This window comes from Neopsephotus bourkii, unplaced genomic scaffold (genome assembly GCF_033783945.1).
Source record: "Neopsephotus bourkii isolate Nb327-2 ecotype Australia unplaced genomic scaffold, CSIRO-AGI_Nbou_v1 NB_38, whole genome shotgun sequence".
Lineage (NCBI taxonomy): Eukaryota > Metazoa > Chordata > Aves > Psittaciformes > Psittacidae > Neopsephotus > Neopsephotus bourkii.
Genome location: NW_026900555.1, coordinates 1,501,726 through 1,518,743, shown reverse-complemented (window position 1 = coordinate 1,518,743; position 17,018 = coordinate 1,501,726). Strand labels below are relative to the sequence as shown.

The 17,018-nt window shown below is 38.9% G+C and overlaps 1 protein-coding gene across 3 annotated transcripts in view; it reads left to right on the top strand.

Annotated features, from left to right (window-relative positions):
• The window catches only part of ALG5 (ALG5 dolichyl-phosphate beta-glucosyltransferase), a 25,283-nt gene extending 8,265 nt beyond the window's left edge, over nt 1–17,018 (top strand). For all 3 annotated transcript variants that reach the window (XM_061345632.1, XM_061345638.1, XM_061345648.1), the window contains 3 exons: nt 2,257–2,408; nt 14,466–14,551; nt 15,735–17,018. In XM_061345632.1, the coding sequence (XP_061201616.1) occupies nt 2,257–2,408; nt 14,466–14,551; nt 15,735–15,847 (351 nt within the window). In that variant the 3' untranslated portion in view covers nt 15,848–17,018. The remainder of the gene's footprint in view (nt 1–2,256; nt 2,409–14,465; nt 14,552–15,734) is intronic.

Sequence of the window (17,018 nt, the reverse complement as noted above, 5' to 3'; positions counted from 1 at the left end):
AGTCTTATCTTGAATCTGGTTTTCTGATGTCTTGGCAGACAGTAGTTGACAAAGCACAGTCATGGAACTTGTATTGCAGCAGACACATTGCTGGACTCAATTTTCAGCATCATTGGATGTGTTCATCATGTTGAATGTTCTCAAGAGTAAGCTTTGATTTATACTGATGTTTAATACTTGAAATGATTCTAAAATAGGTGCACAACTACTAAAATAGTTCCAAAAGTTCAAAAGAAGTTACACTGGTAATGTTCAGCCCCTTGTAGATCTTTAATTTCTTTCTTCTGGTTTATCAGGTAATATTGGAGTGGTTCACTGCAAAGAGTTCTTGTAAACACTGCTGTGGGTATGTTAGTGTCCAAACAAAACAAAAAAATCCAAAACCTTCATCATTATTAGAAATTAAGGTAAATCTTTGACATGGTACTTGCCTGGTTATAGCACAGAATATAGCATTTGCAGTTACTTGTTACCTGTGTAGGCAGTGCATCCTGGAAATACTGCTACTCAGGATGATCTTGTAGCTGATGAATTTGAGCCCAGAACAAAATGCTTCATTGTGTAGTCAGGTACTAAATATAGATAAACTTTCTTTAGTGCATTTATGTGTCTTTTCATGTTTAAAGGTCTTAATACATGAGGGAGAGGAATTGGAACAGTATCTTTTAATGCAAAAGTACAAATTTTAGGATGCGTCCATCCTTTGCTTCCTGTTGCTTCCCACATTTCTGACTTTCTGATAAAGGAATTGCCAATTGTAGTCCATTTCATTTCATTAGCCATCTGTCCCTCGTCTGAAAAGGAAAGACTGCCTTTACTGGGAAGAGACTGTTGTGTAGTGTAGTAGGTATAAAAAAAATTTGCAGAACAATCTTTGAGAAGTTGGGATTTCTTTCTGGGCTTAGTGGCATCTGAAATAGTAGAATGAAGCTCTGATAAGCAGCTGCATGGGATTTTTTTAAGACAAGAATTTAAATTCAGTCTCAAGATCAAGAATTGTGTTCTGCCTCTGGAGTTGGTAATGTACTTTAACAAACCCATAGTATGACATGCATAAAATCATGGGAGTGATAAAAATAATCCAGGAACATTTCTTTGTGGAGTAAGTGCACAGTTTCACTGCCTCACAGTCATGCAGCCTCTTAGAGCTTTACTTATTGGTCTAGTAGCCTTGTGTTCTTGGTCACAACCTGGTTCACCTTCATCAAAAGAGCCAAAGAATCCACATCAGACCCATCATAAACCTAGAGCTGGAATACCTTTTGAGAGGCACAAGTTACGACTATTATGTCAGAAACAAAAGTATAACCGAAGAGTAGGCTGGGAGAACATATACCAGGAACATAAAATGTATTTGTGAAAACAAAAGAGGTGACTGTGTAACATTTCTGGAAATATAAATGGTCTTGCATAGCAGCTGTTACTTCAGTCCTGTTATTACTTGGGCCATTGTATACTGCACAAAAAAATTCATTCTTACTGCATTCCCTAAAGTGCCTTAATACAATGTGTTCAAACTCTGGCAATCATTCAGTCTTGAACTAAAGAAGTGGGTGGCAAACAAGAAGAGATGGTCCCATTTGCTGTTTTTTTAGTATTATGAAGCCTGGGTTTATTATTACTTTTGTGTCAAAGTAGGAGCTGGAACCTTTCTAGTGTGTATTATTAGGAGTAGCAGTCTTTGTGCAGTCCTGCTGGCTTGTTCTCCATTGTCCATTTGTCCTGGTAACTTCTGAATTTGTTGGACTTGTTCAACAGATTTTTAGGAAAGAGACTAGACAGAGGAGGAAAAATAGCTTGTAAGCATCCAGTGGAGTAGAGAATGTAGCGTGCCATTCCCCCTCCTCCTTCACTCTCACTGGGGGAATTCCCAGAGAATCATGCAGAAGGTACCATGGCTGCCCCACTAAGTAATTGAAATCCATCTCCAGGTTCCTGCTCCACTTGGTAAGTCATTATCCAGAACAGAAAGCTGCACTGAATTAGGGAAAGCAACAAAAAAGAACTTGGATTTTTCGTATCCTAAGCCAGAGTACTAACCATGCACTTGACTATCGAGTCTTTCCTTTTCAGCTGTAATTTTGTTTCACTGTAACAACTGAAAAATTCTGGTTTCACTCCAGTGCAAAACAAAAACCATTTACAAACTTTGAAAGCTATCACAAAGCAGAGTTATTGTCCTGTAAGCCAGTCTTGCATGAATACGTCACTCATCACCTAAATGCAGCAATCTAACTTCTCACCTTTTGTCCACAGCGCTCTTACTTTCGAACTATTCTAATGTATGGGTTCCACTTCCTTGTATGGTTTCTCTGTGTCAAAAAGATCAGGGACACGCAGTGCGGATTTAAACTTCTGACCAGAGAAGCTGCCTTACGAACTTTCTCAACGCTTCATATAGAACGCTGGTAAATTCCTTTTTCTGTTGTTTTTTTCCTAATTTACCATATTTTTGAGAAAATAGTTTTAATATTGAAGCTACTAGGAAGCATGTGATGTCTATGTATAAATCCTAGCTGCTCAGTTTAACCAGTTATCATTTTAGATTTCTTGTTATGTTAAAATATCCTGGTAATTGCTAGGAAATCTGTTTTGTCATTAAGAGACACTTTAGGAAACAGTTGGATATTTAGTTTTATTCTTTCTTCTTATTGTGATAAGGAGAAAGGGAACAGATGGGCTTACTAAGTTGACTTTAAAATAGCATCTAGCGTAACCTGAAAGAAGACTACATTGGTGTGCTTTTGGGTGGCAACAATTGACTCCTTGCAAGTTCTTTTTTCTTTGGCATGTGGTATAGAAAGAACTATGTAATACGAAGTGGACATTTTGGTTTTGCTTTATCAGAGCAACTGATAATTGGTTGGGAGAGGGGATTAAAAACAATGTAACTCTTCTCTCATCACCTCTAAAAGAAACTCCAATCAAGCAATTTTTGTATTATTTTGTAATCCACTCTCTGTTTCTGAGAGTCCTCTCTCCTTTTTCAGATGTGAGCCAGGCAAGCAGAGTGAAAAATGGAGAGAAGCTTTTACTATCATACGAAAAGTTCAAAACTTTATTAGTCTGGTTTTATGCATTACAATTCAGTACTCCTTAGCCAAAACATGGTACCTAAAACCGATATCTGATAAGAAGTTTCTAATTGCTGAAGGCTCAAAGTGAAAGGAAATGTCTACTGTTTTGCATCTTTTATTACTAAATATTTCATGAGAACACTATTGATAGAGCTCATTAATAAAAGACAGTAGAAAATGATGTATGGTCTTTGAATTACTTTAGAGCTCTCTTTCATTGTAATTTAGATAGAACAGTTCCCTTTAGAGTGATACAGTTGTGACTACTTTTGTGGGACTGAAACACTGTTTCCACACAAATACCATAATAAAATTTCCTACACCACAACTGTTTATAGAAAGACTGGCTTAATTAAGCTTAATTAAATCTTTGCAAACTATTGTCTTCATCCAAGAAAATCTCTCATGGGCTGCTGCTTGCTGACAGAGAACAGAATGACTGAACGAAGTTCTCATGCAAAAATGTGTGTAATCCTGTAGTCTAGTCAATTCCGATACATCCAGTTTTAGGCTGAGCTTTGGCAGTGACAGTTGAGCTATATTGCTCCTTCAGAATGGGATTGCAAGGACAGTGTTTGGGCACATGAATCTGGTGCTGAATGCAGAGCTTCTGTTAAACTGAATCTGGAATTGTGAGCAGTCAGCTTTTGGAAAAACAGTTTCCTAGCTGGGTGGTTTGCTTATTGCCCTAAAAGAAACTATAGCTGAGCCAGATGTATGATTTGTCCTGCTACCTCCAACACCAAAATTGATCTGTAAAATTCTGTAAAATTCATATACGGGGGTTTTCTGAGTACATGGTTAAACATGTATGTGAGGCCCAGATTTCAAAATTGTCCTATTTAACTTGGCTTTATAAATTAAATGCTTCAAGAAGAAATACTGAAAGAAATGAATGAGGGTAATCAGTTTAATCTGTAAAAATGCAGCCTTCAATCTTACTCTGTTGTAAACTGAAGATTTTTATTATAATTGCACTTAATTGTCAGACATATTATGTTAAATATTCAGGGTTTTTATTAAAAAAATCTTCACAAGTTTTCCTCTATCATTTGGATTCTCTAAAAGAATGAAAGATTAAAAATAATAGTGCTGTACCCCATTATCCAGGAATAAAGGCGATGAAAAAGGATATTGCTAATTTATAGTAATTACATTGCAGGTGTGAAACATTATAAGCATGTCTTGTTGTATTAATTCATTGTGCTTGTATGTGCTGCTATAAAATGAGTCTTCTATTCTTGATCTTTTGTTTACTGTAATCCATAAACTAACCCCCTGAGTGTCTTCTTATTTATCTGAAATGTACTGGTTAGTGATGAAGAATGTTTGTTTTGTTGGTCGAAAAAAAAACAACTCAAGTGCTTCCAATGAACAGCTCTTCAGATACTTCCAAGTCACAAATTTGCCTAAAACAACCATAATTTTGGTTTGGTTTGGTTTGAAGTTGGTTTCATTTTCTGCCAAAGTGGGCAATATATTGTCTGGTTTTATCCTCATCTGTCCTTCAACAGTCTGTGTGCTTCCCTGCCTTCATTTTCATACTTATTAGCTAATTTAACCCAAATCCAAAGGAACAGTAGACATTTTGAGATCAAAACCTTTTGGAAGTTTCATGGAAACTGAAACCTCCATGAAGGAGAGAAACTGCGATTATTGCCACTGCTAAAAGAGAAAACTACAATAAGGATTCAAAGTTCAAAGTCAGCTTCGTAACCAGCCATTTATCATGTGTAACTGGAAGATAACAAAGTGTCAGTGCACGAAACAGAGTACTGTTCCTTTTCCAGTTAATATTTATAAGATCTGGAAACAAAATGGGAGATGGGGAGGTGCAAGTGTGTGGGGAAAGTGGGTATGTCAAAGGAAAAGGTAATAGTGATTGAAATGTCTATGTTGGACACACAGTTGGGATGACTGCAGTTGGAAGTTACAAAGGGATGTCAAACATTCATCCCATAGAACCATACATTGGATCCCTGTGTATGTAATAATGTAAGAGTCTGAAACAGCCCAATACTGAAAGCTTATTTTAAGCAAAAGTGGGCCCTGATATCTTACAATTGCATAACGTGTAAAAACGAAAATAAAAACTGGTTAGGCATTATGCGTGGAGGTTCTGTATGAGCATGAAGATGTAAGGGGAAGAAATAGTAGTCAGTGTTATATTTCTGCTAACCTGGAGCAATGGGGAGTCCCTAATGAGTCACAGTACAATTCACTGATACTGAGACCAACAACAGAGGAGCCACCATCTTGATACTGGACTGGATGCTCAGAAGTCTGGGTTTATTACTGCCTCTGCATTAGGGCTGTTTGACATCTGAAGAAATTACTTGATTCTTTCGGAATCTTAAAATCCCATTAATGAAGTGCAGCTCTGTTAGGTATTGAAAGAGTTCAGATTAGTATGGTCAATGCTTAGACATTCCAGTAATACTGAAGGAGAGTGATGGAGAATATTCAACAAACAAGCAGCATTTAATAGAATAAAAGCCATCTGAGAGCCAGCACCCTAGTCACTGGGTCTGTGGAGAGCTTCCCTGGAGCTGAAGCAGAACGTGTGGTGAGCTGTTGAAGAGAATGAACACGATTTGTTTTTTGCAGAAGCCTTGTCTGTCCTGTCTGCTCAGGTTCTGTCAGACTCAGAGTTTTTGAGGTGCTACAGTAGAAAGTGAATTCTTATGTGAGGACATAAGAAATATTTGGACTAGTTAATATGTAACATATTTATGCATGATGTGATATAAAATGACTATAAAATTTGCTACCTAATAATTTTTTTCCCTGAACTGTTAAGCTTACTGCTCAGTTAGGATATGAATATGCATACACAATAGACAGGATTTGCTTTATCACACCTAAAGAGCCTCTACTTGTCATCTAGTCTCCCATCTTAGACCAGTAGAAGGGACAGTACAGTTAATTTCATCCTAATACAGGCTTCTAAAATACACCAGATGAATTGCAGCCAACAAATGCCCATTTCCTGCCCTTGACTGTAAAGGTACTGTAGATAATTTGTATACAAGGTGTATCCACTGTAAATGACTGAAGTTCAGCAGGGGAAATTTAACTCGTAGTGAAGCAATACATAGGAAAATATATGCTGGGTTGCGGGTACCTCAGCTGTGTCAGAAGGATGAACTATTCAGTAAATCCTGGAGGTACTGAGTTAGAAAAAAAACTACTGAAGCAATTTTGTATCAAAGGCAGCTCAGTTTCTGAGTCGTTTAGGCAGGACCTGTTGTTTCTGTAGAGAAAAAGCCCAGGGAATTCTTCTCTTTGGATAAAGGGATCCAGAAGTACCTGGGCATACAGGAAAGCACCAGTGCTGAACTAGCATTGGACAATAAGAGACTGTCTTCAGTGCTGGATATTGCTGTTACTGCTCCAAAAGGCAAATCAATACAAATTCATGAAATTATATTTTTATTTGTATGTCTCTAAGCAGGCTGATAACATACTTCAGTCAAAGAGCAAGTCTGAGGAGCAGTCTCTCTCAGTGTCTCATCACTCACAGTAAAGAATTTCTTCCTAATATCTAATCTAAATTACCCTTTTTCAGTTTAAAGCCGTTCCCCCTTGTTCTATCTTTACATGGCCTTGTAAAAAGTCCCTCTCCAGATTTTTTGCAGACACCTTTTAGGTACTAGATGGCTCCTCTAACGAATATCACCTCTTTAATGTTAAAAATACTGGAAAACAGACCACAGTTTTCATCTTGCTGTTCTGAGTTTTATTTATAGATGCTTATATTTAGGAAATCTTAAAAGCAAACTGAAGTACAGAAGAAAACCACTGTTTCATCATTATGGTGATCAGGGTTATGTCACACTTTTTAAGGACAGAGAGGGATTTCCTATAATGTTAATTTAATAAGGTTTATAAAGCATTTGAAAATTAATAGATACTGCAAGCTATTTATGTATTTGATACTAAGAAGTGATGCTTATATCCTAAACTAGATTTGTTTTTTTGTGACTGCATTGTCTTTTTAACGGTTCTTTGGAGAGCTGGCTGTGTATGAATATGAGTATGAATATGGTATATATGAATACAAACCAAACATTGCTGAAACTTACTTTCTAAATAACGAAGTTCTGACATTAGTTTGAAATGAGTGGAACCTTTTGACCAGAGAGCATATGCTTTGCGTTTTAGGTTCTGAATCTGATTACAACACTAATCTATTTTTCAGAAATGGATGGAGCTCATTTTTTAAATTAAAACTTTAAAGAAAATTAAAAAGCATGTTTTAAAAACATAATAGAGGCAGTTGGAATTACTCACTTGCTGGTTCCAAAAGAAGTTCTAGTTCTGCCTCTGCAGTTTTGACCTGAGAAACGTAACTGTTTATGTTAAATTTTAACGCACAGGAGGAAAAGTGGAGAATTAAATGTTCTCACTGGCAGAATTTTCCTGTCCTAAATTTTTTCATTGATTTCTTCTGTCAAAACAAACAAACAAAAAAATCATAAATTTTCTTTCAGCCAGAAAATGTCGTTCCTTACGCAGGAGAGCTGGACATAGCAGCACTTACTCTCCTACCTGGGATATTGATAGGATGATGGCGAATTCAAAGCATAGTACTAGTCCTGGTTTGATTGACGTACCTTTGTGAAGTGGCAATTTATAATGATACTGTGCAACTCAGCAGATCACTGATTAGATCAAACTGTTGCTATTACTTTTGACTATAAAAATTGCCATGTGCACTGAACAAGCCATGCTGTTTCACATTTAAAACTCAAAAGCTCAATATAAAAAAATTGTTTGTTGCTAATATCTAAATGTAGTGTCTATATAAAAATTACAGAAATTAAGCATTAAAATTGCTACAGGGATTTCTTTTCCAATTCTTTGGCATTTTAGACTAACACAGGCAGTGGAATTAATTTTTTTCCTGGGTTTGTGCATGGCAAGTAGAGTTGTTTATGAAGTCTAATCAACACAAGAATATTTTGCTGTTATGTCTGTTTTGTCTTATAAAAACTTCTGCTTCTGGCAGATGTATGTGAACTTTCAAAAGCCCCAGTACAGCTATAGCAGTACTGGCAGTCTAACCCACTTGACATCCTATTTCATTGTTGGACCTCTTTGACCATTGAAAGTTTTCTCTTCCCATTGATAATTTGCTGGAACAACTTATTTTGGGTTCAGAAAAGTTCTAAATTCCAGTTAAAACAGTATAACTGGAAGCCTGATTTTGAAATTTGAAACACTTAAAATTGGTGTTTAAAAAAAAAAAAGTCTTACTGTAATTTTAAAACACATAATAATTTTGCAGCTTGTATATTTTATAAGTTGAAGTGTTTTAAATATTTGGTTTAAAAGGTTTAAATTCAATTAAACACCTGCCAATTTGGTGTTCAGCTGAATTTTAGCCAACATCATCTTAAATTGTAAGTTAACCAGAAGCACTCCTCAGCACGTACACGAACAGATGGAGAAGTTTTTCTGTATTTTACACTTTATGTTAGTGTTGTGACACTAATCTGGGAGGAGTGGCCGACACGCCAGAAGGCTGTGCTGCCATCCAGCGAGACCTGGACAGGCTGGAGAGTTGGGCGGGGAATAACTTGGTGAAATATAACAAGGGAAAGTTTAGAGTCCTGCATCTGGGCAGGAACAACCCCAGGTTCCAGTATAGGTTGGGGAATGACCTGTTAGAGAGCAGTGTAGGGGAGAGGGACCTGGGGGTCCTGGTGGACGACAGGGTGACCATGAGCCGACACTGTGCCCTTGTGGCCAAGAAGGCCAATGGCATCCTGGGGTGTATTAGAAGGGGGGTGGTTAGTAGGTCAAGAGAGGTTCTCCTTCCCCTCTACTCAGCCCTGGTGAGACCTCGTCTGGAATATTGTGTCCAGTTCTGGGCCCCTCAGTTTAAGAAGGACAGGGACCTGCTGGAGAGAGTCCAGTGCAGGGCAACTAAGATGATTAAGGGAGTGGAGCATCTCCCTTATGAGGAAAGACTGAGGGAGCTGGGTCTCTATAGTTTGGAGAAGAGGAGACTGAGGGGTGACCTTATTAGTGTCTATAAATATATAAAGGGGGAGTGTCACGAGGATGGAGCCAGGCTCTACTCAGTGGCAAACAATGAAAGGACAAGGGGTAATGGGTACAAACTGGAACACAAGAGGTTCCACTTAAACTTGAGAAGAAACTTCTTCTCAGTGGGGGTGACAGAACACTGGAACAGACTGCCCAGGGAGGTTGTGGAATCTCCTTCTTTGGAGACATTCAAAACCCGCCTGGACACGTTCCTGTGTAACCTTATCTAGGTGTTCGTGCTCTGGCAGGGGGACTGGACTAGATGATCTTTTGAGGTCCCTTCCAATCTCTAACATACTGTGATACTGTGATACTGTAATTAACATATAATGGAGCCAGTATTAGAAGAAGATGGGGAAGCTGTCGCACCATGTATGTTTGACTGTCTAACTTTGGATACTTAGATAAAAGCCTGAATTCATTTAGGCTGGAGCCAATCTTGGGTATCCTAAGCTGTCTCCTCCTTCCTTAGAGGCACCTACTTTCTGTCTTAGCAGCAGGATCGGGTGAAATATGTGATGTGAATAATTCCCTGCTATTTCTAACAGCAGTTCTGTCACATGTCAACTAGCCACAAATGGCTTCATGTCAAAACACATGTATTACACTCACCAACTCGTGCACTGGTGTTGCTTTGATCCCCTCTAGGGTAGGCTCCAGCTTACATACCCACGCTTAAATCCTACCTATAGAAATGTCTGTATGGTTCTTCTGTACCAGCTGGATCTGGTGATCTGCAGTAGGGATGTAATACTGCAATATAGACTGCAATCTATATTCTATATACTGCAATATAGACTGTATATAGTATATATAGTATATATATGTATATATATGTGTATATATATAGTATATAAAGTATATAGACTTCTATATACTGCAATATAGACTGCAATCTATATTCCCTGATTAACTACTCTAGGGTGCATGTGAGGTGTAGTGAAAAGTGGTGGGAAACAGGGGAAGCAGCAAGGTGTCCCAGCAGTATACTACAGAAGCCATTCTCCATTCAGTTTTGAGTAGGGTTTTTTTAATTTCAGGATATGTTCATTGTTACACAAAAGACAACCACATGTAACAGTATTAGTGTTCAATTTGATTAATTTCTATGTCTTTAATCTTTTACTTTGAGCACTGGAGTTCACCAGATTATTTAATGCTGTTGTGCTGTGATGCATATGCTGACATTCCAGTAATTTGTTGTCCATAGGAATTGTTGCAAATAGCTATTAGCTCACTGGCCTAATACTTTCTGTAGTAATGTTTTTTAGAGCAGCTTGTACAGTATAATTGATCAGACAATTAAGATTTTTAGCCAGTTAAGCAGTAAGTATTACAAAATTAGATTTAGTCCTAATTCACAAGACTCAAACATTCAGAGGTGAATATATGGGAGTTTTGGCTTACAAATGTAAAATGTCAGCAAAAAAATAAATAATACAACTTCAGTAGAAGAGACCATGGCATAATTAATAAAACAGTATTCAACCCTCATTTAAAGAAAATTATGAAATGGCAAGGCTGCTTGGAGCACATTCAGTTCGCTGAGGTAAAAAAACCCACCTTTCTTCCTGTAACTTTTTTGTGACAATTAAAACGCCTATGTCCCAGTCAAAAACAGGTTTACGAAGTGGTTCTTTAGCATTAGCAATTATAGTCTCTGTAGATAACCTCTGTTTCTGCTGTCTTTGCAGAAAGAGCACTGAGGTATGTCAGTGCTGTCCTGTGACATAAATGCACAGGGTGAGTTCAGGTTGATGCATGTTTGGTAATGATTTCACTTGCAAGGCAGTGTGCTGCGGTCTGTACTTCAATGGGAACCTACATGTATGTGTCATACCTAAGTGCACATTTCAGAGTGGACTTCTGTTGTTGCATTCAGTAATTATTTGCAAAAATGCACTGCACTGCTTAAAAGGAGGCTAGAAGTGGAGGGAAATAACATCTGAACTTGGCTAGCAACCTGCTGAAGTGTGTCTTTTTGCCTGCACTTGATCACCTGTTTGTCCCTTTCTGCCCTTTCTGTACAGTTAAATGGTATTACCAACGACTTGAATTCAAGCAGCCATTGAAGCATGAACAAACATGTTATTATTTATTGCATACACTTTCTCCAGTGGCAAAAGATTATTATTTTTTTAATTATTATTGATTTTAAAAGAAAATTGCCTTGGACTTTGCAATAACAATGTAAGAAGATTCTAAACTTATGATATTATTGAGAGAAAATGTGGACTAGTGTTGAACTGTACTTGACTGCCTTGTGGCTGTATTTTCAAGACCTATGTAAGCTGGTTTGGAACATCTGTTCCGTTTACTTCAAACTGGAAACCTTACCAACAGCTATATTAAAATGTTTCCAGTTCCTTAAACTTCAAAGTTTGCTTCCCTAGGGAAAAACCTCTGAATAATCTGATGTGGATGGCCATTGACAGCTTTTTCCAATACAGAGTAGTATTTTAAAAAAACTTTTTATTGGGAGGGGTTGGGGGAGAGTATGTGGAGCTGTTTCGCTTAAATTCCTGTTACTAGATGTCATTTAAGGAATAAGAGAACCCCTACTGGCATTTGAAGACTACAAGGGGAGGTAGGGGGGAAACTCAGGAATCAATAAATCTAAGAAATTTAACCCAAATCACCAGAATCTTTATAATTGTGGTTTGCATTCACCCTTGTCAGTACTAGCTACTGGTAGTTTCATATGCTGATTTCTTTATGGGCATTACAAGCTGTAGTTGCCAAAACACTTTTCTAATGTAACTTTTCTAGTGACACAAGGGCAGCCTTGGCTGCACTGGCCATGAAAGGATGGAGTTCAAGATCCTTAGAGCAGCATGGAGGGCGCACAGCAAGCTCACTACCCAGGACTTCAGGAGAGCAGACTTTGGCCTCTTCAGGGATCTGCTTGGTAGAGCCCTAGAAGGAAGAGGGACCCAAGAAAGATGGTTAATGGTCAAGGATCACCTCTTCCAGGCTCAGGAGTGATGCATGCCAACAGAGAGGAAGCCAGGCAAGTAAGCTGGGAGGTCTGCATGGATGAACAAGGAGCTCCTGGACAAACTCCAGCATAAAAAGGAAGAGGAAGCAAGGACAGGTAGCCTGGGAGGAGTGGCTTTTTTACCTCAATCTTGGTAAGTGCTTCAGCCACATTGGTAGAGTCACAGACCGCAAAGGAAGGGACTGGAGAATGAAGTGCTTCTCACTGTAAGAGAAGATTGGGTTTGAGAACATCTAAGGAGCCTGAAGGTGCACAAGCCTGTGGGACTTGACAAGATACATCAGCAGGAACTGGTAGATGTAGTTGCCAAACCATTTTCCATCATATCTGAGTTCTAAGGCACATGCAAAACTAAGGAGGTGACTGGTGACAGCCAACACGGCTTCACTAAGAGCAAATTGTGCCTGACAAGTTTGCTGGCCTTCTAAGATGGAGTCACATCACTGGTGGATGAGCAAAGAGTGACTACATCAGCTGCCTGGACTTGTGCAAAGCATTTGACACTGTCCCACTCAACAACCCTTTCCCTAAACTGAAGAGACTGTTCAATGGACAAGGAATTGTCTGGGTGGTCACAATCAAAGAGTTGCTGTCAATTGCTCAATGTCTAAGTGGAGATCATTGAAGAGTGGTGTTCCTCAGGGATCGGTGTTGGGACCGATCCTGTTCAACATCTTTGTTGGTGACATGGAAAGCGGGATTGAGTTTACCCTCAGCAAGTTTGCCAGCAACACCAACCTTTGTGATGTGGTCGACATGCTGAGGGAAAGGATGCTGTCCAGAGGGACCTGGAGACACCTGGGAGGTAAACCTCATGAAGTTCAACAAGGCCAAGTGGAAGGTCCTGCACCTGGGTCAGGGCAATCCTTTGTGCAAACACAGGCTGGGCGGAGAAGTGATTAGGAGCAGCCCTGGGGACAAGGACTTGCATTCTGGTGGACAAGAAGTTCAACATGACCAAGTATTGGGTGCTTGCAGCCCAGAAAGCCAACTGTCTCCTGGGCTGCACCAAAAGGAGCGTGACCAGCAGGTCAAGGGAAGTGATCCTGCTCCTTTGCTCTAATGAGACCCCACCTGTATTCAGCTCTGGAACACTCAATATAAGAAGGACCATGGAACTGTTGGAGCAAGTTCAGAGGAGGCCACGGAGATGATCAGAGGGCTGGAGCAACTCTCCTATGAAGACAAGCTGAGAGACTTGGGGTTGTTCATCCTGGAGAAGAGGAGGCTCAGGGGACACCTTATAGCAGCCTTCCAGTCAATACCTAAAGGGAGCCTACAGGAAATCTGGAAGAGAATTTTTATAAGAGCAGATAGTGATAGGATGAGGGGGAATGGCTTTAAACTGGAAAAGGGGAGATTTAGGTTACCTATAAGGAAGAAGTAATTCACTATGAGGGTGATGAGGCACTGGCACAGGTTGCCCAGAGAAGCTGTGGCTGCTCCATCACTGGCAGTGTTCAAGGCCAGGTTGGACAGGGCTTGGAGCAACCTGGTCTAGTGGAAGTTGTCCCTGCCTGTCTCAGGGGAGTTGGAACTGGATGATCTTTAAGGTAACTTCCAACCTAAACTGTTCTGTGATTCTGTGATCATAATATCAAAAGCCTCAGTGTCTCACATCCAGAAACCCCACTTGAGTGTGCAGTTGCAACAATGAACCGTACAGACAATTCTGTGTGAAGAGAAATGAGAAGATTAAAGTGTTATTTTAGACAAACTGGGCAGGGAGGGGCAGCTGACTTAAAAGCGGGAGCACTTTCCCAATTCATTTTGCTGCACAACCTGCAAACAACTGTGCCAAGGCAGGTCTTGAGGGTTTCCGTGTTGTACATTAAGTGGTCACCAGGTGAAGAACAACTGTTGTTCATGTTCTGTTATGCAAAGTAACATAATTTCTCACATCTGTGCTGCTGCCTTTATTCTTGACTTAGAAAAGTACAGGGAGAATCCATCAGATCAGTGCAAAACCACAGCAGGTAGTTGTCCCCTTTGATGAAGCTACTAGAGATGTAGATTGACAGAGCACATTTGGCTGTTTTGTCTTTGGAAATGTTTAAATCATGATTGTGGCAGAATGAAAAGTGAGCAGTGGTCTGAGCACAGCATGACCTATACCTTTGGGAACAGCACACGGTGTTGTTTGTATGCTGGCTATGTTCTGAGCCATTCACTCAGGGAAATTAATTTCCCTTTCATGTGCATCTGACCTGGAGAACATTGGTATCAGTTTCATAACTGAACACACAACACTCCTTAAATCAGTCTGGGGATTTAATAGTGCCACCATCTTTCTTCTGGAAATAGTGTGACTGTATTTGCTATTTTGTGTTCTTCAGGGCATTTGATGTGGAGCTCCTTTATATAGCTCAGCGCTTAAGAATACCTATAGCAGAAGTCGCTGTCAACTGGACTGAAATTGAAGGTAGGGAAATTATTTATATTCTTGTAAGATTCCTTGTGTGTCAATCCAGAATAAAATATCCAAGGGTCTTCCCATATTTTACCCAGTCCCGATAACATACAGCTGCTTTCCATACAAATTTTGAATTTCATGTCCTTGCCAGCCTTTTGCCATGACACAGTACAGGAAGTGTAGCTGAAGGGGTAGCAAGAGAGAGAAGGTTTTCACTCCCACTGGAGACAAAAGTAGGTAGTTATACTGATAGTATAAAGCACTACTTTGGTGTGTCCCCTTCCTATACTATGTTAAGAAAAACACTACAATTGTAAATCAGTGTGCAGGAAGTCTGATCATCACTCTTCTTTGATTCAACTCCATTTCACTATGTTTTGCCTTCCAAAATTCTCAGCCCACCTATCAAGGCCTCCTCTTCTGAAGATGTATTGTTCTTTCAGATCTGTAGGGAGGTCTCTGTTACTGGGTTACTAGAAGGTATAGTTCCATACATATTTCTTCGTAAGTAAAGCCAGTTTTAAGAGATACTGCTTTGCTTCTTTGCACTTCCTCCCTTCCATCAAATGCAGTCCTTATTTTTTGCCTTTTTTTTCTTTTTTCTTTTTTCTTTTTTTTTTTAATCTTAATATCTTCTCAACACAACCTCTGAACAACAGAAAGTATAATGAACTGCAGTGGTGATGGAGAGTGCAAGTAGAGAATATCCTCAGCTGACTTTACTAGAAAAGAAATGCTTTCTTTCAATGCAATTCCACATGTATATTGCACCTAACACAAAGATTAGCAGAGATGGAGGAGGGCTTGGTTTCATAGTGTGGGTTCCTTACTTTGCCTGAAGACTGGCACATTCATATTACTGATGGCGGTCTTCTCCAGTGTCGCTAAGAAATCCTTAATTATCGATGTTCACGTTCCTATATACTTGAACAAAACTTTGTCATAGAGAAAACTATGCATCTTGTGACATACATGGAATTAATGTGCTGCTTGCAAACTAGAATCTCCCATTTATGGTATAATGTAATTAGTACAAAGGAATAGCTTTTGCAATATAAATTTTTATTAAAGTCTAGGTTGTGGGGCCAAATGTGCTGAGAATGCAGAGGTTCATGACTACTTAAATGTGTCTCTTGCCAATGCTCGTTTTTTCTGACAACATCCTTCTGATTTTCTTCTTCATTAATCACAGGTTCTAAGCTAGTTCCCTTTTGGAGCTGGCTGCAGATGGGCAGGGATCTCCTTTTTATACGACTGCGATATATGACTGGTGCCTGGCAGCTTGAAACAAGAAAATGTAATTAGGTTATTTACATTTTCCAAATATATTATTATACTTAATGGAACATGAGAACAGTTTCAATCAAGTGAAGTGGTGATGAAAGCTGAGGTAATTCTTCATTACTCCTGTTGTATGTTTCATTTTTGCAGCACGTATGTGTTTTATAAGGTTGTCAGCAGGAGATTTGTACCATGTTTTGAAAAGAGAAAGCATTTCCAAAAATATTTTCTTATCTGGTAATCAGGTTTTTATATTAAATAGTACCTTTAACATGTCTTATAAACTCACTCAAATAAATATATCTTCTTTTGTCTTATCATACATTTGGAATTCCCTTACATATATTAAAAGGAGGCAGTCTGTTCTACATGGTGCAATATTGTGTTCTGAATGACCACAACCATTTGTTTCTAGAGTAGCTGGAAATATAGGGCCATATTGCAACTTGGAATTATCAAGCATGGTTCACACTGATGCATGTTTAGATTCAGTGTTACGGGAAATATTAATGGGTTTTACTGAGTTAGGACAGTAATGTTCATAAGGCTGTTCTAAGAACTTTCAGTAGTCTCTTGACATTCCAAATGTTTTTGTCTGAAGCTGAAATAGTTTGTCTGAAATCAAACTGCGGATCATCTCCAGACTCTGGAAGGTCCAAGAGAAAGTACTTTTTAATGTTGAAATGTTGTCTTCTGTAAATATGTTTTGCTCATATGTACTAATTAATATGGTATGTTCAAGGCTGGGAGTCCTTGCCATCTACAAATCTATAGTGCAAAGGGTATGGAAAGATAATTCAGAACATACAAAAATGAGGCCCAATGTACACTGGGGGCCTGTGCATTAGCGGTGCCAGTCTGACATTCTCACACTTCAAATGAGATCTGAGAGGGAGGAAGGGGTCTTGAGACTTTCTTCGTAATGTCATACCCTGTTACATTCTGTAACAAGTGTATGACAGGGTTCAATAGTGCTTTCAGAACAGTTGTGGATTGCCAACAAACTAAGCCAATCTGTCTTTCAGAAATGTACAAATCTGTACAGATTTAAAGCATGAGTGGTGTATGGTTGTACTTTCACATATGATTTCATTGGTGATTTTTTTTATTCCTTCTGCAATATTGAGTTTTGCTTCTGTTAAGGTTACCTCAGTTTTCTATGCATTGAAGTATTGGAATAAATTATGAAGAAGTA